Raw genomic sequence first — 24,335 nt, 5'->3', positions numbered from 1 at the left:
CCAGATATAGAATATTTTGTATAATATTTGTTAGACACTGATATACACAGGAAGTATTTCAAAATAAAATTGAATTTGGAAATATGTATAATACTGTCATTTATTGAAGTACTGTTGTATCTATTTATACTTTCATTTAACATTTATTAAACGTTGGTGGTATGGATAGGAGGAAGCATTTAAGGAAACCATAATGTATTCACAAATTTTCATACATATTAGTAAATCTTCATATTTGTGGATCATGAACGACATTATTTCACTGAGATGATTTTTTCATAAATTAAGGGTTGTAGAAACTGTGTGCACATTATTAGTTTTACCTAGAACGTCTGTTAGGATTATGTTACTTGAACATACAACAAAGAAACATTAGCTTTAAATAAATTGTGAGAAATCTACAACAACTTTGTCTTCTTCAATGAATCTTTTTTATTTTTACTGAGCACAAATAAAGTTGATTGCACTTTCAAAAACAGAAAACGTTTCCTGCTCTGCCTCTTTGTGTGTGTATGAACTACATGTTGAATGTGTTGGGTTTAAATCAGCAGCTACAGGCTGAAGCTGTGTCACGCTCTTGCTGCTGAGGCTCACATGTTGAAGCGCTGGTTCCTGGTTTGCACTGCCCTCCTCTCTCTGAGGTACATTGTGACATAGGAGGTTATGAGATCATCCATCTTGTAACCCTTTATATAGAAAGACACAAAGGTATAGAAAAGGACAAAGTTTTACTTACTGACAGTTTACCATTTAAAGCACACGTGTCTAATGATAGATCTTACCAGTGATGTTTCACACAGGAATTTGCTCCCCTTGACTAAATTGCCAATAGTCATGTGAAAGTAGGTGCTTCCACTGCACCAGTTAGCGATGCGGTTGAATGGGTGATTTGCCAGCACATCCTTTAACAAGAGAGAGAATTGTTAATGGTGAAAAACAGAAGGGAAAGGGAATAATGTCAAATTGTATTTCTTCTTCACCTTGGTTTTAGGGTGGATGATGGTGAGTCCTTCCTTGCTGACAGCTATTCGCACAATATCTGGGAAACTTGGCTCTGATGTTTGCTGAAAAAAAGAGTAAAAAAGGCAAATGAGAGAACTCTTCGTCACCGCAGTCGTGACTATTTACTTTCTGCAGACTTGCAGGGACTGAGCCAGAGAGCATCAGATAAACAAGCCACCCACCCAACCCAACCATAGATTGCAAGATAAAGCACCGTCTGTGCTGTTGTCACTGCAACCCTTACCTTCACTTCAAAGAATGCACAGCCGAACGTCGGCCAGCGGCAGACCACCTTCAGAAAAGCCACCTTAGCTTCTTCAACGGTCATACCAGCTTGTTTGTTAAAAGAGCTGACGATGCTCTGAAAATGAAATACAAAATACACATCAGAGTATGATGCAACGCTCTTGTTTTGTAGAAGTTTTTGTGCTTCTTTTAATGAGGTCAATGATTTCCAGAAACCCCCACAGCACTTCACGCAATATTCTCAGAGAGCTGAGATAGCGATCACGGGAATGACATAATGGTGATATTGTTCATGTGAGCGATTCAAAGAAGAAGTTTGGTGACACTCTAAAGGATAGCATGTGTATCCACAGACTGATATATGGTATTCCTCTGTGCCATGGAGCGCCAAAAAGTAATAAAAACCCATCAATGACCCACACTGTTGCACTGGGTGAGTATTAATCCACGGCTAAAAATAGTACTATTTACTCTGGTTTGATCAGTGGTGGGCCGTCAGGGCTAGCTAAGCCTTCTCTGCTGGCCTAAACAGAATCACAAAGTTATAGCTATTTTATAATTTTTCACAAATACACTACATGTATTATAATTTTTTTCCCCATTAGATTATTTTCTCATTGCACAGCTCCTGTCTTCCTCTGTTTCTCTGCTTCTAGCACAGCTTGTTTTAAGGAGAGCTTTCATCCAATCAGATTCAGCCCCTATTTCTCTATGTAAGGAGAGAAGCCCGATGCCCTCTAGGTAGACTTTACAGATTAAAGTATATGGGGACGATATTATTGATTGTCATAGTCTTCAACCAATCAGATCTTTAGTTTGACATGTTGGGCGTATTCTTTGACGTGCCAGAGCTTGCTAGCTGGCCTAGCCATACGTGATTGGTCAGTGGACTAGCGTGACATGTTGGGAGGTGACAATCCCAATATCTGCTGCCTCTGTCGAGCGGACATTTTCAGCCCTCAAATACATTAAAACGTATTCAAAAAATACAACTGGGGAGGCTCGACTGTCTTCACTGGTGTCCATGAATCGAGAAGGACTTCTTACTGGAACTAAAACGCACGGAAATCTGGCGACTTTACAAACCCTCATAGCGACTTTTTTTGTCAAAAGCTACTAGTGACAAATCTAGGGACTTTTTCTGGTGTTATTGGAGACTTTTCTGGTGACTGACGTTAAAGCACATACGTTCTGCACTGTTGTGAAAGAGCAGCTGGGGAGCTGCCGTGAGCCCCTCCGCCGCCCCAGTGCACACACACAGGCGCCTCACGCTGCAGTCAGAGCAGAGAGGAGACGCACTCTATCTATAGGTATTGGCTATATTTTGACACAAAACAAATAATAACCGTAGCTGTGTTTCAGCTGCAGGACAGCAGTGAAGGCCCAGGTATAAAATGCACGGCCCGCCACTGCTTTGTTGTCATATAAATATATGCGACTGGTTCTTGTGAGTTTGTTCTTGTTCTTGTGTTAATTACATTGATTTGGACTATATGCATTATCCGTTAATTACGAAGCATCCCGTCATGCGCGGGGTTATTGTCCGTTCGGGCTGTTGTTTCCTCGCTAAGCTAGTTTAGCCTCCCTGAAGACACGTGCGGTGCCGCAGCCTCAGCTGTTTTTTGTTATTGTTCCGGGTTCAAAAGGTCACAGTCCGTTGTTATTGGATGGATTATTAAACTATTTTTAATAAATATTCATGTTCCCCTCAAGTTGAACTGTAATCACTTTGGTGTTCCTCTGACTTTTAATCCAGCCCCATCATGACATCAAAAATGTCAAGTTGTTCAATACTGTGGTTTATGACTGCAGAATATTGTCATATTCTGAATAAAAGTGGAATCATAGCGTGCATGTAAACATAGTCAGTGTCATTGTGTTGGCACGCTGAGTTAGCGTTTCACTCAAAGTATGCGTTGCCTAAGTACGGCCTCAATGAGCCGCTAGCCTGGTTGTATAGATTCCTGTTAAAGGTGTACTTTGTCAGGAACGAATGGGGTTGGAGCGTCACAGACAGGATAAGGAAGTTGGAAAGTATTGACAGAGAAGCTGTTGCATTGTTAGTTTTGGTCTTGAGATGTGTTGACAATAAGAAAAACATACAAATTAATAAATGAAACCAGTGAAAAGAAAGCACCTAATACCTTCTTCCATTCATTTTCCGACATGGCCTTCAGCTGGTCGGCGGGCACCAGCTCCTTCAGCATCTTGGGAATCATGACCAGCTGGTTCTTGTCGTTGCTGACCTTTATCCTGAAGAGCAGAGCTGCAATGTTGAGCATTTCCTCTTTGGTGCAAACATGATAGCCTCTCAGGTACTTTGGTAGCTCCTGGAAGAGAGAAAGATATTTAATAAAGTCTACTATTGTGGGAAGTTTGACCTTTAAACCAAGTTGCTACTGACCACATCGTTCATTAAGAGATTTAGAGAAGAGAAGACTTTCTTATCTGTAACTCTCCAACTGGTCATAAAGAAACCAGAAGGAGCAGTCGGGAACTAGTATTAATACTTACACATCAATATGTCAGGTAAGATTATGCTCATGGAAAGTTTTGGCTTTCATATCATGTGGAAAAACTAACCAGGCTGGAAAATGTGATGGAGGCTGATCAGCATCATTCAAATGTACCTGAGGGAAATGGAAGATAAGATCGGCCTCCGCATCTCTGCCAGGGATCACATTGAACCACAACTTCCTCATGAAGAACACAAGGTAGGGTAAGTTGACTGGCCCGCCTGCAGAACGCACACACACAACAAAGAGTTTTTTTTTACAGGCAAATGCAAAGAATCGTCAAAAGTCCGACTGGCGCTCCAATCAGATAACGGCTTTTTACCCTCTTTGATCCTCTTGGCTTTCTTGGACCAGTCGGTGATTTGTCTCAGACTGTCAAAGAAGTAGTCTGTGTGATTCAAACTGAGAACCTGAAATAAACACCATGACAAACTTTCTTTTACAACCAGCGGAGCAGAAGTTCATGAAAGAGGACTTTGTGAAAGAACATGCATTGAAAAATGAAAATATAATGGTTTGAGAAACGCACCGTGTCGTGTGTTTTGACAAAAATGCTGAATCCGTCTGCTGAAGCCAGACTGAGCTTCTTGCTAATGTTCTGGATGAGATCCTTGATCCTGGTGTTTGTTGCGACCTCAAATATCTGAAGAAGGGTGAGAGAAATCACTGGGATTGCTGTGGGAATACATTTGACTTGGCTTGTTTCTGTGACTTTAAACATACACGGTGTGCGTTACCTCCTCTGTGTCGTTGGGGAAGTGGATTTTGTGGAAGATCTGGGTGCTGTTCTGCTGGATGGCGTCTACTTCCGCTTGGTGTGGAGGGAGCTTCCTGGACTCCATCCTACACAAGAACAGCCAATGCACATTCACGCTGCTGTTGTTGTTGTTGTTTTTTTTTACATTATCATTTTTGACACTCAGCCACAGATTGAGTGCCGATAAAGAAAAGAGCACACATTAAATAAAAAAGGTCTCTTGGAGCTTGTCGCCGTTATGGAAATCTTTCTGAATGTCAAATATATTTATAGAGGAGGCCATGCAAATGGTGAGTGTGATCATGTCACTGTGAAGGTGATGCAACACATGTCAACCCCAGCATTGCTGCAAGCAGGTCCTTCCTTAAACTCCACAACTTGCCCCTCGACAAACGAGAATAAAGAGTCAGTATACTTCAGTTATGTTAGTTCAGTCTTTAGAGAGCCTTTATGTCATGAGAGATTAAAAACACCAGGGGCCAGAGCGGGACATTTCCTCATCTCACGTCGTGGTGTCATGTCACACACACACACACCCTCTGTGTCACCACACACACACACTTCATCTCGTTCACCCTTCTTTGAAACCAAGGGGGAAGCACGGTGCTGCGTGTTTGTGACGTATGCTATGGCTGACCTCAGGGAGCTCTGCAGACGCTGCAGGCAGTCGGCGGCGAGTGTCTCTCTGCGGCGCGACTCGAGAAATCGCTGAGTGTGCCTGAGAAGAGACTGGCTGGGAGGAAACAGGCCGCAGCAGAGCCACAGAAGCTGCCAGCCCTGCTCCATGCTGAACCTGGGGGATGGAAAAGGGCAACAAAGACACAAATGCATGAACAAAGACACAAATGCATGTAGGACACAAAAGAAACACATATGATTAAATGGAGTCTGGAGTTCAAAACCTGCGTTCAAACCCTTTGGGTTTTGGGGGAGTTACACTTCAGTTCCCCTTCTAGAAAAATGTCAAATGTATTGTCTTCTTTTTATTAAACTCTTTGTTCTTCCTACTGTCTAAATAAATGAATCTATTTACAGAAACAAAAGAATGTATCATTACATTCGAGCAACTGCCCTATTTTCAGTCCAATACATCGTAAACGGAAATATTACCAAAGGGATGGAGAAAAGTGAGTAGAACATAAGCGCACCGGTTGTTATTGTTGGTCATCTGCTTCATGATCTGGCAATAGATCTCATCCCTGAGCTCCTCAGTTTTAGTGGCGGGGCCGAAGATCTGGTCGGTGAGCTCCAGGGGACTCTGCATCTGCTTGGTGGGGTAATCTCCCATATATTTCAGGATCGGTACTCAACAGTCAAGGAAGACTTCACAACATGACTTCACCATCCTGGTTTCATGAACTTTGAAAATATAGAGAAGTTTTAGTTGTTGCTTGCTAGGGTACGACAGATCAAGCGAAAACAGTTTTTGTAACAGACGGACCATGGCATTCAGATGAAACGACCTGTCGAAGCAAATGAGCAATTCACTGTAGTTAAGATACAATGTAGATACTTTATAGGGCCTGATTAAGCAGCTGAGTATCTGCTCATTGCTTGGGCAAGGGTCGGATTCAAGCACAGTTTAAAGGAACGTTAGGTCAGGGTTGGAGAATGGTGTCTCCTGCCAGAGGGATCGGTACATTTAGACACTGCAGGGCCTACTGACACAATTTTACATTTTACTGGGATTCCACAGGAATGCTCAGCCAACTTCTGGCACATTTCACCATGTGTATTTATTAAATATTTTAAGAAAACTAAACCCCGTGAAAAAAGGTGCACAAGTGAAAAAAACTGAATCTGGTGTGTAGAGGATATCAGTGAATGCCAGGCTGGCTTTGTTGCTGAGCTCTGGGTTGCCCACAAGTTTCTTGAGGAGGGGCTGTCTGATTGGCTCTCTGGAGTTCACCCACAGCCTCTCGGGAGCGGCGTTCCTGGACATCACCTGGCGGTTCACATCGTTAGTGGGCTGCCTGTGGGATCAAGGTATTCCTGCTGTCAGTGCTGTTCCAGTAAGCATTATCCTGTTGGAAAAAAAGAGGACATTTCCAGATACCTGAAGTACTCGAGGGAGAATTCTCTTAGCGTGGCCGGAGCTAATCTCTCCACCGTTCCTGTTTCTTTCTGGTTTTCCCGTATGATGTTCTTCCTCTGGTTAGGAGACAAGTTGATCAGGCTCTGGGAAAAAAGAAGACAAATATTTAATACTCCTCAGATCCTGCGCACAATAACTCGTTTGAGAAGGATGCGTAATGGACGTCTCCATACCATGACCTCATTGGTGGGTTTGCTTAGAGTTGGCAGGATTAAGATGGCGTCGGTGGGGACGGCTCCCGTTTGTTTCGTGCTCTCATTTTGGCCCTTAATCCAGCCACGCTGCTGAGAAAACTCGTCATCTTTGATTATTATAATGAGCTCTCCTTTCTTGAAGCTCAGGAATGTGGGGTCATCTGCAGAGGAATGAAAGTGGAACCCATAAATCAGTTAGCAATTAGCAGCAACGAGCGACCCTGAAAGAGATAATTCAGCTGTGACCATATAAGAAAGATAAAATCAGACCTTGCCTGTTGGCTTCCTTCAGGGTCACAGCATACTGAGATCTCTCTCTCAGTCCACTGAGGAACATTGTCACCAGCTCTGCCATGTCCTCCGCTGTGCCTCCGCTCAGAGTGAAGTCTCCTTTCAGTGTCAGCAGGCTCACTGCCTGGCCAGACGCTTTACCCTCCCTGGGAGTCAAAACATAAGTAACACCGCACGCTGTTTTAGTCAACGATTCCTCATTGTCAAGTTCTTCCTTCTCCTCTAATTCAGTCTCTACCTTACGGTGTGGACTCCGGTGACTTCTGGGAAGGAGAGCTCCAGCAGCCTCTTCTCCCGCTCGTCCAGGAAAGTGATACCGGTCCAGTTTATGGCCACAATGAACTTGCTCTTTGGCAGCGGAGGGCCTTTAAAAGAGCCGTGGAACAAACAAGCTCATTAAATCGGGCCTCATGGGAGATATGACGTATATTCATGAGCAGTAAAGTGCTGCTTGCACTTTCTGAATCATTGCAGCCACCCTGAAGGAAAGAGCTGCATTAATGTGTACAGTAGTAGAGGCTCTATCATCAATTCACAGATATGGGGCTTTCACTGTATGGCTGAATCTAACAATTGCTTTCATAATTAATTCATCTGTTATTTTCTTGATTGGTCGATAAGTTAACTATACAGAGTCCTGGAAGGGACATGGAGGGGGGATAGTAATCAAATGTTGAAAGAGAAAGAAAGGAAAGAAAATGTAGGTCAATGTTCTTCCAGGTCAGTTTTGCATCGTGGGAACAACTAAACACCCATGGCAGAGGTTCACAATGTTCTATTTTGAGATTGGCCTCAAGTATAAAGACAAGACAAATGAGACAAGAATAAGCTGGCACATCCGGTAGAACCTCCGCCTCACTCCCCACCTTCGCCGTGAGGAGGGTGGTCTGCAGCTTTCGGAGACAGACCTCCAGTTGATTTGATGATCAGCAAGCTTTTTGTTGCTGCCGCTGCACAGGTAAGAGCCAGCACTGTTGCTGGCCAACCTGTGGCCCCCTGGCGCCCACGGCGGTTCAGCACTGGCTGATTTTTTTTGTTGCTACAGTGGCTGACTGAAGGTCCGAATCCTGAGCTGCCACCCGCACTCCTCCTGGCAAAGTAGCCTCTTGGCAACGGGGAGTGAGGCAGAGAGACGGGGTGTGGCCTTCTTGTCTCATTTGTACGGATTGGCATGTTCGTTAATAAATAACAAACATTGATTATCAAAATAGTTGCTGACAAATTTTTTGTCAATCAACCAATCATTTCAGCACCACAGGAGTTTAGCCGGGAGGAGACGGGATACATCGTGTGCTCTAATTAGGCCTTAGCAGGGGTCGCCAACCTTTTTGGTATGACATGCCATTTTTAAATGTTCTTGTTAGTCAGTGTGCCATATCATAATTAAGGTTAACATTAAGTTTAATTATGACATCATATCAACACTTTAAACTCCAATGGATCTGTCATTTTATTCCATCCATATAGAGAGTATTTAGCAGTTTTAAACGTGCCCTGGTGCTAAATTATTAAAGACCACAGTATACTGGTGCTTTTTAATGTTTTGGTGTAATTTATTATCACGCTCCAGCATCTCCTCTGCTCCCTCTGTCGGGCTGCTGAGCTCCTCCAACTGCGTGCGTGCACACACACACACGCACACACACACACGCACACACGCTCACACACACACGGAACTAAGTCGGCATAGAGCAGAGGCAGAGAGACCGAAGTGAATCAGGTGCAGATTACTCGGCTACTATGCTCGTTACTGTCACTGCAATAAAACATTTGCGAGTAAGAAGCCAATACTTTATCAATACATCTGTTCAACAAGCATGAACATGTAAATAGAAGTGAAGCCCAATTAAATCGCCTCATCCACCGCCGCTATGCTTACACAACATCAGCGCGATCGGCCAAAAGCTGGAAACAAGCTAAAAGAAAAGCTGTCTGTGTGTATTCTAACCATTCAGGTATACACTTCTCTGCTGCCTGAGACTGAGCAGCTAGGAGAACAGAGGACAGGACAAACGACTGATACAGACTGATGTCTGTGTTCTTGATTCTTTATAAACTAAAATGAATAATATATATATGTTATTAACATTACATTTGTTTCCAGTGAGATCTGAATGACTTTAAATAGTGACTTTACTGTTGTAAACAATACTGTTGCTGCTCTAGAAACAATATTTAGATAGATTTCAAATATGTTTTAATCCTTTTCTGAATGTATTTGTTTTCAAAACTCTATATATGTTCTATATAAAAGCAATTATTTAGTCATGTAGATAACCGAGTATTGATAAGAGTAGTTCCTTGTAGTAATTAAATCCTAAAGATAACTCTCCCTACCCGACGGCTGTGGAGGAAATAATTCTATTTCCTTGTGTGGAGTGAAATAAAGAGTTGCTATATTTATTTAAACAGAGAATATACAGTAAAAGTCAGTAATAATTCTACATCTGGGGATCACACGCATACACAGCATTTGTGCATGTAGAATTAAGTTTCTAAGTGAGAAAATACTTACTAATACATACTTATACTTTAATACAAATAGTTAGTAGGCAGGGCTATAGGTATCCCTCTTTCTCTGTAGCTTGTCTTGTTGGTTGCCACTAAATCTTACACACTGTTCCTTTAAGTAAGAAGAGGTCAAATGTAGATTTGATGGTTTATAAAATACATCTGACAGGAGGTCTGTTTGGATTGAAATAAAGCATGAACATGTATAAGTTGTCCACTCCATTAGCTGTGTTCAAGTGAGGGATCGTGTCGTGGAAGCCTGCATAATTACTTTGATCTCACCAGCATGTTACCGCTTGATCTGCTGAGTTAATCATCCACCGTGTCAGTGAGTCAGAGCACATTCTCATTAAACAGCTCGGATGTATCGCTTTGCAAATTGGTTGTTCACAAGCTAAACCGCAGTAAATCGGAAATCCAAGGAAGGAAGAAATGTTGTTCCTGGCCCACTTATTCACTCTTAATCAACTACTTTGCTTGAGTCTTAACCCCAGTGGGGTAGTGCATCTATAAATATCCTTGTATATTACAGTCTGACATACATATAAAAAGCAGCAACAGCTAATTGCCCAAAGGGAGCTGGTTAAGAAAAACAGCTTCACGGCTGATCATTAAAAGTGTCTGTCTCTATAATCCAGAGGAAAGTGTAGATATGTGTGTGGTGTACTGTACACGTTTCTGCAAACTTTTGATATTCAACATTTGAGGAAGGACAATAATGCAAGATTTGGATGTAAGACTTTAGCACAGAATCCGATAACTCTAAATACTGTTTTTATGAGATATACAGTATACTAGTGAATTTACAACCTAGATATAGCTCATTCTGTAAGACATTGTACATCTAAAGTAATCAATTCTAGTAAAGGTACAAATGAATACAGAAACTATTGATTAACCTCTAATAATAGAGTGCATGATGCCTTCCATCACTTTATCTCTTCAAGTTTGAAGGATTTCTAATCCAGCACAAAACCCATTGTTTTCCTGTCACCCGTTGGTGTAAACGGCCTTATATATATTATCATGACTTGCTTAGTTTAAATTTATATTAAGATTTGTCAAAGTATAAAAATATGTAAATACTGAACGACAGAGAGGCGGGAGACAGTCTGTGCCGATAGACGCATACCTGACAGTTTGACAACTTCAAAGAAGCGAGAGAAGAACATGGGCCACTTCTCTCGGGCGCAGTCCACCATCTCTGCCTTCACCGACTCTGCCTTCTGCTTTGAACTCAAATACGGACCCTTGTGTGGTTCAAGAAAAAAACAGATGGAAAACTTTACTTAAACTCAAGGCCATTGTAGAGAACTTTTATTTTGATCACCCTCCAGCACTGTGATAAGACTGACCTGAGCATGAGCAGTGCTGACCATCTGCACCCATTTGCCCTCTGACTTGGCCTCCAGCAGAGGGTTGTCGATGCAGTCCTGAACAGCCTCCTTCACATGTTCTGGGCTGCTGTCGGAGCCGTGCTGGATGTACAAATGTTTCGCAGCCAGCTGGACAAGATCATCCTCCTGTGAAAGTGAAACGGGGGGGGGGGGGTCAAATTGATATCTGGGAAAACGACAGGAGGAGAATAATCATCCAAATATAAGCCCACCTTTTCACTCTGGTACTCTCCACACTTCAGACCGTGGACGAACTGCTTGTAGATGAGGTCTGTGCTGATCTTGTCCTCCTTGCAGTTGTGCCAGGGGGTGAAGACCTCCTTGCGGAAGAAGAGACGCCAGGGAGCGTGCTGTTCCTGCCCTCCTCTCCTCTTCACTTCCTGCTCGCACTGGGAGATGGCGTCCATCACATGCTCCCGGCCGCTGCCCAGAGCCCACACCTTTAGGACAGGTCAGCACTTCAAGTTACGGATATCTAGATATGCTGAAATCACTAAAGCAGGACGCCACAATAGAGTCTTTCTTAATATAAAGTCTTTAGAAAGGTGAGACAGTGCAGCTCGCCCAGTGTGCAAAATACACCGATGAAAACTTAAACATCTAGTTTTGGCTCGGCCTTAAAATTTGTATTACTATACGTCTATTTTTAGCATGTTGTAAGGTGATGAGCACTGACAAAACAACAGGAAGCAGCCTATGTACTAGCACCAACTTAAAAATTGCAAACTCTAAATATAAACAGACTAATAAATACATTGAAACTCTGTGATTCTGCTCCTCCTCTGTGTGTTTGAAAAGACTCATTAACAAAATGAATTCATATTGTCCAATAAAACAGTCCCTATGCAAAATGTCAGTACTTAACTGTCACTAAACTAGTGCTTGTGTAAAAACTAAAATAGGGTATGAACTTTAGATTTATACAGAGAAAGCTCTTAAACACCATTTTCTGTTAAATCCTGTTTTAAGACGCTTTAAATAATAATCCACTTTGAACTGGGAGGTCACCCTTGCCTCAGCAATCTGCACTTGTCTGCAATGCTTTTTCAAATTATTTACCATTTATGAAATGGCTTTGTGCTGAGCTTTGCAGAGATGGTATGTCTTTTTGCAAAACTGGACCGTGCAGGACTCAGTCCAGATGTACCCATCACCTAAAGGAACACAAACGCACTGGACTGCGTACCTTCTCATACAAGGCGACGTAGACGGAGAAACCGAAGGTGTCTTTGAGCTTGACTTTGTTAGCGAGGAGCTGGCAGATCTCTTTGGAGGTGGATGCTGAGTCGACGGGCAGGTTAATGGAGCGTCCGTCCATCAGACTCACAGACACAATCATTGCCTTTTTTGTCTTGGTTGCCTATCACAGTACAGAAAAAAATTGGCCATTGATTAAACAGAAATGAGATGTACTGTAAGTGTTAAAGGGTCAGTTCATTCAAGTTACAAAAAAAACATGGACACAATTTTGTGTCTCTGAGATTTCAGTTGCCACCACGATACAATGTAGGTCAATAGCATTTTGTTTGTGGTGCTTTCAGCATAGAAAAATTACATTTACAAAATTCCTCTCTGTACAACAACATCCCAACTTTCACTGTCAACACTTTTCAACGGAACTACTTTCTACCAAAGAAATAGTCCCAATGAAAACTGTGACTTTGATTTTTTTGAATGGGTGCCATCATAAATCTCAAATTCTCAACCTGACCTCCATCCCTACCCACTGAGATAGTGTGTCATGAATCCATTTTAGACATTTGCCGGAGCATCTTCTGTCAGTCTCAGTACCTGCAGCTCCAGCCAGGCTGGAGGCTCCCCTCGCACTCCGTTCATCACCGTGCGCCGCAGCCTTTCAGCACAGTGGGAAGCGTAGCCTCCTGGAGCGAAACGGATGAAACTCTGCAGGTACTGCCGAGACGTAAGAGATAAGAAGAGATGAGTGAAACATAACCGCATCCTGCACACTTTTCATCAGCCCCGGAGCAGCCGGTGTAGCTGTTATTCTTACCCTTATAAAGCGATCACTTGGAGGAAAGATGCCCAGACAAAGAGACAACAGGATCCAGCCACGGAAGTAGCTGTTGCGATTGTTGTTGTCCTGAAGCTGCTTGCAGATCTGACAGTAAATTTCATCCCTGGACAGACAACAGACACATATTGTATTAGGAGAGACTAAAGACAAATACTTAAGATCTATGTGATTTTCAAAAGGAGCTTGTGTTACCTAAGGTCACGTCTGACAATGGCATATCCCACGATGATGTGGAGTTTTTCGAGCGCCGTCAGTGGCCGGTCCAGGGTGGGTCCTTCTCCAATCATGGTGTCATTGTCCTCCTTCACAGTCTGCAGGGTGGGAGGCTTTGACACTTCAGTCAGATCATTTGACTGTAAGAAAAAAAAGAAACGTCCACAAATATGTTTAAAAAAGAAGTGAGCGAGAACTTAACAGCAACACTAATAGTTTTAAAGCTTACTCCTCACCTCTTCCATGATGATGGAGGGCTTCCTGAAGTTTGAAGTGGATTTGGGGATTGTATTTTCTGGGACAGTGGATGCTTTTCTGGTTCTGGACAGCAGGTCGGTGAATGTGGATCCCTTCCTTGTTCGAGGGCTCCCCTCTGGAACAGTGTATACCTTTGGGTTTTGAGCTGTCTCACTGGGCACAGCAGAAGCCTTCCTGTTTCTTGTCAGAAGGTCTGTGAAAATGGAGCCCTTCCTGTTTTGTGTCGGTTCCTCGGGTACTGTGATGGGCTTCCCTTCTTTCTTATTCCTTAGCACCCTCTAAAGCAGTTGGAAATTATTATTTAAAATCTATGCTCAATTAATGTTAATCTACAAAATGAGGCTGTATTCTATAGTGCATTTACCTGATCCAGTCCAACCATGTGGCTGAGACGTCTGTTCTTTCTGGAGATCAGCTCCTGCGGCATAACGCGTTCCTGCGTGAACGCTCCCTGGACCTGGACCGGTTTCTTCGGATCAGGGAGGTCTCCCATGAACCTCAGGATGATCCACCACACAGTCAGAGAAGCCTGGTGATAACATAACAGAAACACCTATAAAAAAAGATATTCCTCAGGTAAGAACAGCTGAAATTATAAATCTAAGTGGTCTGAGAGAAGCACCAGGACATCTCCTTCATCTTCATGGTACAGCAGGGGCTGCCGAAGCCTCTGGCGGATGTGGGTGTGGGTGGCTGCACCCTGGAAGTACATGGAGGCAAATTTGGAGAAGGAGTACTCATCCAGGTCATCGTCATCCTCTTTGGGAAGATCCTCCTCCATGGGGATGTCGTCGATGTCTATCTCCTCGATGGTAGTCTTTTTCCCCTCAAACTTCTGAAAACAGATAGACAGGCATGTAGAGACCGACTCTACAAGGACCACAAAATGTGCAAAGCTTTCGCTTTCCAAACCTCAAATCCCACGGGTGCTTGCCCCTCCTGGCCTCCGACCGGCACCATCTTTGACTTCCGCAGGAAGTCAAAGATGTTGTCCACCATCTCCTGGTCGGTGATGGTCTCAGTCTGAGCTTTGGCCTCCATCTCTTTCTTGCGCCTAAGCACTTCCTCCAAGTGTCTCTGTCTCTCCAGAATGATCCGCTGTCCTTCTTCTTTCTCTTTAGCAGAGAGGTACATCTGAAAGAACACACAACATAAGAGAAGATCAGGAAAAACAGCAGCATCCTGAACCTCAACTGCCGAAAAAATGTCTTTAACTGCCGAATTAACCATGTAACCAAAATATGATATCATTAACATAACATCATTATTCAGAGCAGTGGCTTTTGGGAATGACGATACACTTAAACTGTAGATTTATGATTTATTTTTAAGTCAGTTTTCTGCTGCTGGTTACAGAGTGGCAGCTCTAGAGCAGTTCTGGGTTCAATGCCTTCCTCACAGAGCAGTAGTTACTGAAGCAGAGGCGTCTGACACACTATCCTTACCACAGGGATACGTAGAATAGCTCATATATTATGAAAAAAATAGAAACTATGATTTAATTTAAAAACATGCTAACATATTTGTGTTTCGGAGGAAAATAAGCATCCAAATACAATTTCAAGTTGGTGTAATACTGACATGTACTAGATTTATCCTCATAATAACCAGTAAGCCTCTAGTAACAGCAATAGCTAGCTACAAGGCTAACTTCACAGTCAGTACATACCTTCATCAACCTGAGTGAGTTGTAACACCACGTGTTGCATGAAAACTAGTTAGCAAGCTAGCAAAGAAGTCAAAATATTAAGCTAAAATTAAAAAGTTAAAGGTAATTGAGAAATAGTTTAGATAATTAGCTTAGAGAGGATGAACATTTGAAATACCTAGCTAAATTAATGGATAAATGGTTGAAATAATATGCTAAAAGTAACAGTCAAAGAGATGAAACTAACATTACATTTAAATTCATGGAGTAATAGGTAAAATTGTTACTGCGTAAAAAAAAATAACTTGATAAATGGTTGGCTAAAAGTAATGGATAAATGGTTCAGATACTTAGCTAAGAAATAATCAGCATTTGAAGTAGCTAGCTAAAGTAATGAATAAACAGTGAAAATAAGAGATAATTGGATAAAATGGTTAGCTAAAGTTAACAGATAAACAGGAGAAAACGTCAAAAGTAATAGATCATTATTTAAATGGTTGGCTAAGTAATGGATAAATAGTTGAAATTATATCATAAAAGTAACTGATAAATGAATGAAACAGTTAGCCAGTAATAAATAGTTCAAATAGTAATTGACATGTGAGACATGACAGGTGGTGTCCCTGAACGTGTACTTGGGTTCATCTGATAAGGATGAGGAAGTACGTCAGGCAAAAGGGTTTGGCAACACCCACGTTGTACCAGATAAAACCTGTCGGGACTTTAACCTTCTTTATTATTGTCATCCAGAGAGGGTTCTTTGTAGTTCTTTAAGTTGAACTTACATCTGTTTTCATCTTTTTGATAGCCTTTCTTGCCAGCCCACCCCTGGCGTGAGCCTGCAGGAGGATCACAGCGTTTCTCTTGCGCTTCCATTCCTTCCTGGCCAGGTATCCCCTGACTCGGGCCTGCAGCACGAGGGCTGCCTCACGCTCCTTCTTATACTGGAAGCGGAGCTGACGAGACCGGACCTGTGCCTGCAGCCTCGCAAAGCCCAGCTGGACCTAGAATTAAATTAGAATTGAAGGGGTTCATTGCATGCCAGTCCTATATTTTCACTTTGATACATACTCATGTGTTAAACAAAGACTCACCACTTTGTACAGCTTTCTGCCTTTGTGTCCTCTCCAGCATTTCTGAATGACAAGAGCCCCTGCCTTTTTCCTCAAAAACTCTCGCCTTTAGAGTGCAAGAGTCATAGAGACACAAAGCTGTAAGTCACATGAGCAACAACAAAAAACAAGCAGCTCATTTTACAGCTTTTGTCCCATACCTGTATCTGTAGCCTCTCAGGACTTTCTGGATCAGAAGTGCTTTCTCATTTAGTTGTTTCATTCGCTCCAGTTCGAGCATGGTGTCATGGACGTCCTGAGAGAAAACAGTAGCGAGATGATGTTTTTTTTTATTTTGGTAGAAATATTCACTTCAGAAATATATATTATAACAACTAATAACCAAATAATGTGGTTTGTGAAGCTGTAATCAAGCACAGCGGTGTTATGAGTTAAATGCTAACACCAGCATGCTAACACGATGACTAAACATTCTGCTGTTTAGCAGGTACAACGCCTTCCATGTTCACCATCTTAGTTCAATGCATTAGCTAACTAATTTACAATTAAAATAAAGTACAGCTGGCTGACGTGAATGTCATTAGTTTTGCAGATATTCAGCCATATACCGCCCAGACGATGTCTTTACATTAAAAGTCAGGGGATCATCAAAGTCGTGTTTATGGCAATCCATCTTCCCTCAAATTCAATCTCATGTTGACACCAAAGGAAACGTCAGGGGATCACCAAAGTCATTACGATTTTTTTCATTCAATACTATTTCAGTCTGAACCAAAGTGGTGGATGGACTGACCAACCGACAGACCAAACAGTGGCAAAACTGGAGCCACGCTGCTAGCATGGCGAAAACTAAAAATTCAAAAAAACTTACATTTCTTTTAGAATCCGACTAACTGAGTTTGAGCAAGTTGAATATAGTTGTTTTTCTAAATGTGGACACTTGAGTTTCATATTTGAATTTGTGAATCCTGAAGTAAACATTTTAACTTAATTTATTTACTTGAAATTTCTAAAACATTTTAAAAGTAAACTACTTAAATAGTACAAACTCAGTGGTATTACAATTTCAACATTACCTATTCAGCATTGTTTACATTTAACATATTAGGTATTCAGTTGCTTCTAACATTCAAATTATTGTGGCTATTGTATTCCTCCACCCATATCCATCAGTAACAACAGACTGTACGTAATATGTAAGGCAGCACCTTTAGGAAAAGCTTTGTCTTGCCAGTCTTCCAGTCGCCCTCGTCAGCAAGCACAGACTCACAAATGCTTTCACAGCATTTCTCTTTACTTTCCTGTTGTAGCAAAAAATAATCATCACACAAACACAGAATGAGAAGATGAGAATAGGTGTGAAGATATGACCAAAATGATCACGTTAAAACCTTCAACTTACTGTTTTGGGATCACAGAGGGAAGTTTTCAGCAGGACGCGGTATCGATTTAGAAACTCGTTGAATGTGTAGCGTACGGGATATCCAGCTTTCCGTATCCTGATGGTCTCCATCATACCAGAGTAACGGAGCTGGCGCATGCACAGCTCTCTGTCGAACAGCTGAGACACAAAAGGGGTGTGCAGTGATTTACTCGCACCAAAATGTTTCATTCAATTTTGGCACAGATTTAAGATTTAAGTATTATTTTGGTTGGAGTAAATGCAGCTCTTTTTCCCCTCACCATGGGCTTCTTGAAGTCATTCGGTTTAACACAGCGTATGAAATAGGGCTGGCACACAGTCAGTGTTTTCATCAGGGAATCCAGAGACAGACGGAACTGGCCAGTCAGAGTTGGCACTCGCTTCTTGCCATCAGTCGCTTGCTGTCGGACACGACAAAATCTCACATAGTGTAAGTATTTTTTGATTTTCCAACTGATTATATCTGCGTCTAAAGCTGAAGCTAAAGGCTGCACTGACCCGGAGGCTGTTGTTGGCCGTGGTGATGATCATCTTGGGGTTGACGCTGCTCTTGAGCTTATTGGAGGACAGCACATTTTGAAACGCCTGCTTGAGGAGTTTATTGGTGGAGGTCTCCACCAGATGAATCAGATCTGAGCTGAGGGCGTCACGGTTTTTCTCAAGGAAACCTCAAAACAAGACGGACACAATAAGACCATCACACAGGACTTGGGCAAGAATGATTTGTTGCTAAAAGCTTTAAAAGTACCATTTGAATCGTAGTAGACCTCTCCAGCAAAATGGTTGACTCCAAACTGTGTCTCATAGTTGTTCTTGGGGGGAATATAGATGCCCCCTTTCTCATGGACCTTGTTCAGTTTGTGGAGCAGGGTGGTATCTGTGCCCTGAAAATTAACAAAAAACGGAGTTAAAACCTGCTTTTCTTTGTGACATTAGACTTTATGAGGTACAAGGACGACATAGACCTTGGGGAAGTTGCTCTCCTCATCAATAAGCGCCAGCATGTTCAAAGGTTTGTTGGCCAATACGTCCAGGGTGCACTGGTTGTCTTTGTAGTCAATGTGCTTCCAGACAATGTTCTCACGGGCATACTCATCCTGCTCCAGCTTGAAAACGTGCTTGACGAAGAACTGCTGCAATTGCTCATTGGCAAAGTTGATGCACAGCTGCTCGAAGCTGCAACAGTTTGACAAATGCAACAGCACATGAGGAAATAAAGATGGGTGGACTTAAGTCAACATGTAAATGAACAATGTGTCCAGCAGAAGTAAATGCTCTAATGCCATGAGAGTTGGCGTGAACGCCAACCTGTTTTTGTTGAAGTTCTCAAAGCCAAAGATGTCGAGCAAGCCTATCGACTGTCGGACCTCTTTGGAATCCTCAGGTGGCTTGTAAACGGCAGCGTTGATTTTGTCCACGACCCAAATGAAAAGTCTTCCATAAATAGCCTGGACAAATAATACAGAGAATAGCTGACCAATTATACAGAGCACCAAACCCTTTACTAACAAAACAACACATACGATCCAGAGATTCCAACACGGACACTCTGCTCTTGGACTATTTTTAGCTTTACTTTAGGTTTAATATGCGTTTTTTGTAATGATTTATTGGTTTTAAGCTGGTATCTTGGCCCAGTCGCCTTGCAAAAGAGGTTGCCAACCTTGGGGTAAATAATATAAAAAAACGGTGTTCAGAGGATAAATCCTAAAGACTTTTCTAGCGCTAACTGCAGGTCAAAATGTCCGCTTGTCCAACACTTTTACTCAGTTCATTTTAATATGTCAGAAACAGATAACTGCATTTCTGTTAGCCACTGCTATGCTACACGTTGAGCTTAATGCTAACATATCATAACAACATACAAACATTAGCATTAACCTTAACATGTTAACATAATAAAATGCTAAACGTTAATACAATGCTAATGTTAACATATTATATATTAGCTAGTAGCATACTAACATTAACACTAGCATGTAATCTTGCCTGCTAAAAGTTTGCATGTTTGTTAACATGATGAAATACTAAATGTAATTATGATGCTAAAGCTAAGATATTATTGGTATCATACCAGCATACAATCATAAGCATGTATCCTTGCATTATAAAAGTTAGCAGGTTAATTAATACAATACTAAACGTGTCTATGCTGCAAACATTAGTATCTTAGTATAATACCAACATATTAACATTAGTATGTAACACAATAAAATGAACCTTTATTGCACCGCTAACATTGTATATTAGCTAGTATCACACCAACATTATTACATTAGCATGTATCTTTGCCTGGTAAAAATGTAGAACGTTTAAATGATTCAATATTAAATGTTACTGTTGCTAAAGTTAACTAATTAGTAAAACTGAGAAAATGTGCTTAAGCTGATGGATGTTGAGCTAACTGTTTAGCCTGAACAGCTACACTAGTGGTTCCCAACCTTTTTAACGAATGAGCCCATAAATCAAACCAGTGTTTCTACAACCCCTCATTGCAAGTGCCTTAGTGTGTACAGGAGCTGTCAACATGCATTTCCTTTCTTTCTCAGACTGTTGTACATGAAAGAATTTCAGAGGCCTGAAGGGGTTAAATTAATATTTTATGTAGAGTCTGAGCAGTCTGAAAACAGCCACAGTACATCAGTATTCATTTTTTGCCTCATTGGTGGTAAGAAATGAAAAGGTTTCTCCATTTATCATCCATCAATTTAGTTTTCTGGTGTGTATGAGCGTTACATCCTCGCAGAAGTAGTTTAGTATATGTTAACATGAGCTGCATTAACTTCTGAATTACATTTTTGACTTTTGAAAACAGAAATCAAGACTAATGTTACCTTGACAAAGGCATCCCTGCCGCCCACAGCCTGGGCAGAGGTCAGAGGTCTGGTCACACTCTCTCTGGCTGTCATGAAGGAGTGCTGAGTCAGACTCTTCTCCAGTGCTTTGGGTTCCACCTGAGGTAATGGTACAAACACAATCAGGCAAGATCATGTCAGCTACTTTTATTTTAATTTGTAAAAAAAAAAATAGACATACCTCCAAAAGTTGGCTGGCCATGTTGAAATGGGATGATGCGAGGATGTCACAGGCTTCTAGGTTATTTACTATAGTACCTGAAATGATGCAATAAAATGTGTTTAATGTCTCAAAAGATCTACAGTACATGAATCCCATGGTATGGTGCTGTCCTTACCCTTAAAGTCCACATTGCCCAGGTGAAGTATTGCAGCGAGCAGTTTGGAGATTTCCCAGGAGTCATTCTCGGTGAACATGAGGATCTTCAGAGCTGAACGGAAGTGGGCGTATTCCTTCACATCATCACGTCCTTCGCAGCTGGTGCACTTACCCTGGTGATTCGATCACATGGTTTAAAGCTATATGTGAACGCTCGTCTCATCTGGTTATTTGTGATTCACAGTCGCATGTAAATTTATCTTAACAAATCCATCAATAAAGATCGTGTGTTATTCTTATTTCACAGTTTGCAGAACTATTTCAGTACCATGGTCAGATAGTTGTACTCAGCAGCATTCCCAAGGGAAAGAATCTTTTTCTGCTCAGCTGGCATGCCCATCAGCATGTAGTAAAAGATGTGGTAGTTTCTTTCCTCAGGCGCCTGCACATGAAAGCACATAAGCTTTACCACGAGAAAATGTGAGTTGTACCATGTTACGGCTCTTGCAAATATATAGCTAACCAATCTTCCCACCTGACGACAAACGCGGGACTTCTCCAGCAGGTACTGTTCAATGCGGGCCCCTTCAATGGCCCCACCCTTAGTGAAGTTGATGTCAATGTACTTCCCAAAACGACTAGAGTTATCATTGCGAATGGTTTTGGCATTACCAAAGGCTGAGAAGGAATTAAGCATTTAGCAGATTAAGTGAAAAGGGGGGGATTGAGATGATTATGAAGACTGTTCTATAACTTTGTGATTGTGTTTTGATCATACCCTCCAAGATGGGGTTTGCTTCAAGAATCTGCTGCTCGATCCAGGAGTGCTGGCCGCTCACCGCAGCCAGGAACTGCAGTATGAGCTTGGTGCTCTCAGTTTTCCCTGCTCCTGACTCTCCACTTGTGGGAGAAACCAAAAAGTAAGCATGTGTCGAGACTGTTGACTGTTTCCCACTTAAACCTCTGTTTCAAAGCTCTGGTAATGTGGTTTAAAGTTTCTCAACATTAACAATGGGGTTCCGCAAGGATCAAATTTAGGCTCTGTTCTTTTAACAATCTGTAGTAATTACCTAGCACCCCAATCTCCTAATCATTGTTTCATTTGTATGCAGATGACACTATCTTACATGTGGACACATCTAAGCATGCAATACCGTGTAGCCCCTAGTGTAGTTAGTCTTGATTCTTTACGAAGAACCCCACCAACTTAATATTGGTTTTAAATTAAGTTTTAATTTCATCATCGCAGTACTGATGAAGAATGCCCATTTATCTAAAAATACAATATGAAAAGGAAAAAAGCACGTTGACATTGGTTAATCATTTCTCTAATATAACATTATTGATCCATACTATTTCAACAAATGCCTAAGTTGACATATTCAAAGACATTCAGTTCACTTTCATGAAATACTTCAGAAACTAGGATATATATCCATTTGAGAAGCTGTAATCAGTCATTTTTACTTAAAGGATTAAATTAATTAATTAATCTTTCCACACTGTTTACATAATGATCTGGGATCGGCCTCAGACAAAAGCAGACCTGATCACGCAGCACTGGTTCCTTTGGTTGCGGCGCATGTTGAAAAAGCAGCTGTCTGCGATGGCGAAGACGTGTGGCGGCAGTTCACCCAGCCGTCGATCTGTGTACATGTGCACCTGCTCTGTGGTGTAGATGGGCAGCAGCTGGTAAGGGTTGACTGCCACCAGAATGGAGCCTGTGTACGTCTACAAAACAGAAGGGGATGTTAACTACCACAGAGGGGCACAGTTGAGGAGTGAGTGTGTGTGTGTGTGTGTGTGTGTGTGTGTGTGTGTGTGTGAGGGTGTACATGAGCATAAATAAGTTATTGTGTTGGAAGCACACCAGACAGCCATTTATGGCTACAATGCACGAAATGCTTGTTATGACTTATTAGATGTAAAGATTTCATGGATGGATTTTAATCATGAAAAGATGTGGTTCATGATATATAAAGCAAGTCCAACACAAAGCAATATCAGCCTAATTTTGCCCCCCAGCATTTAGCAGTGGTATTTTTCATACAATTAAATGATTCATAATTGAACACACACTGCTGAGCTTTGATGACAGAGAAACACTGGGGCGGTCTCCCTCAACAGAGGCTCATTCGTCTCTATGGAGACAAACAGCACTGTGATAAACTACGGGGCAAAGTCTAGGACAGAAAGCCAATTCACAGCTATGGAGGACACAGACGAGTAAGCATTTCCACAGCAGGTTATGGACATCGTAAAACTAGGTGGTTCACAGTAAACAGAAACCTACGTAGATGATGCCTTCTTTGTGTCGCACCAGGAGGTTCCTGAGCAGCCCGGCCTCATTGAGATCACCGAGCCGTATCATGTCGTCCACACCCTTCACAGAGGTGGGGTGCATGGGCCGGATGGCGCCCTCCGTCTTCTTGTTGATCTTGTGCTCCTGTGTGTATGTAATAAAAGAGTTGATCGACATATAGAGAGGTCCTTTTTTCTGTATACCTGACAAAAAAAGGCAATGTCTTGTAGGTTGTTTTGTACCTTTCCTTCATCATCCATCAGCTGAAGCTGTCCGGTGTCGGTCACCTCGACCTCCGCCCCGATCGGCACCCCGACACCAGAGTCCACCCATACAAAATCCCCCTAGTTGGGGGGAAAGCATTTCAATAAAAAATGTCATACCCAAAGAACTATTCTCAAAATGACTATGTGGGCATCATGGATTTTTAGAATTATGTGTTTATATTACTGAGATACTCATTCTTACCTTACTCAAATGCAGCATTGCAGAAACCTGGATTAAGTCTGTAAAAAGAATATTATCTTAATTCAGATTTAGCCCAGTTACAGGAATTACAATTAACTGAACCTGCTACCAAACCAATAGTACAGTTAGGTCCACTCGGTAGGCTTTAACAGTGTGGACCCCGCCTCAACCTATTTATAGCAACATACTGTAAATGTTATTTAAAATAAAATAAAACGTTTTAAATTACAAGACAGTTTTGGGATCCTTGAACATTATTTATTTCTACACAATTCTATAGTCTCGTTTTAACATGATAAAACAATAACTTTCACTTTCAAGACACTTCTATTTATGATTTTAGATAGAATTATGAGATCACAATGGAAGTCATAATAAAAAAACAAACATTGAAGTTTCCTCTTTGGAAACAAGGGACACTGGGTGTGAAGACAGATTTGAAGACGCCGTCATGCGATTCTTCAGCTCTTACCTGAGGATAGTTGGGTCTTTGGTGGAAGCCCCCGCTGCTGCCGCTCAGGGAGCTTTTCCTTTGAATGACTTATGAACCAGGAAGCAGGGAGTTTTCCCAGCAAACACCTCTTTATGGCCCTTTGACTTTGCTCCCGCAAAAGGTAGAGCCGCCCAGTGTCACCAACCACCAGACTCACAGAGCATCCACTTTATCACTGTAATTACTGTAATTTGCGGTCAAATATTTGATGGTAATGTAAAGATGATAAACGTTCTTTC

At 41.8% G+C, this 24,335-nt stretch overlaps 1 protein-coding gene across 1 annotated transcript; it reads right to left on the bottom strand.

Annotated features, from left to right (window-relative positions):
- Window positions 1-23: 23 nt before the first annotated feature.
- myo7ba (myosin VIIBa) lies at window positions 24-24,112 on the bottom strand. Its single transcript, XM_079157767.1, has 48 exons — window positions 24,076-24,112; window positions 23,604-23,641; window positions 23,378-23,479; window positions 23,127-23,279; window positions 22,380-22,564; window positions 21,612-21,733; window positions 21,369-21,511; window positions 21,162-21,275; window positions 20,853-21,006; window positions 20,696-20,772; window positions 20,494-20,613; window positions 18,968-19,107; window positions 18,625-18,835; window positions 18,408-18,543; window positions 18,158-18,327; window positions 17,920-18,060; window positions 17,639-17,797; window positions 17,445-17,537; window positions 16,437-16,531; window positions 16,258-16,342; window positions 15,949-16,167; window positions 14,428-14,649; window positions 14,138-14,350; window positions 13,880-14,044; window positions 13,494-13,793; window positions 13,237-13,397; window positions 13,021-13,147; window positions 12,801-12,920; window positions 12,196-12,369; window positions 11,222-11,449; window positions 10,968-11,135; window positions 10,745-10,862; window positions 7,340-7,466; window positions 7,081-7,247; window positions 6,790-6,971; window positions 6,578-6,699; window positions 6,340-6,494; window positions 5,670-5,823; window positions 5,159-5,314; window positions 4,502-4,607; window positions 4,294-4,407; window positions 4,087-4,174; window positions 3,879-3,985; window positions 3,393-3,578; window positions 1,247-1,363; window positions 981-1,064; window positions 783-902; window positions 24-686 (listed from the first exon to the last, which is right to left on the bottom strand). The coding sequence occupies exons 2-48, from the start codon at window positions 23,619-23,621 to the stop codon at window positions 591-593; spliced, it is 6,714 nt and encodes a 2,237-aa protein (XP_079013893.1). The 5' UTR covers window positions 23,622-23,641; window positions 24,076-24,112; the 3' UTR covers window positions 24-590.
- Window positions 24,113-24,335: the final 223 nt, after the last annotated feature.

This window comes from Pholis gunnellus (assembly GCF_910591455.1).
Source record: "Pholis gunnellus genome assembly, chromosome: 4".
NCBI lineage: Eukaryota > Metazoa > Chordata > Actinopteri > Perciformes > Pholidae > Pholis > Pholis gunnellus.
Note: the sequence above shows the minus strand (reverse complement) of the source record. Positions and strands in the feature narration are given on the sequence as shown.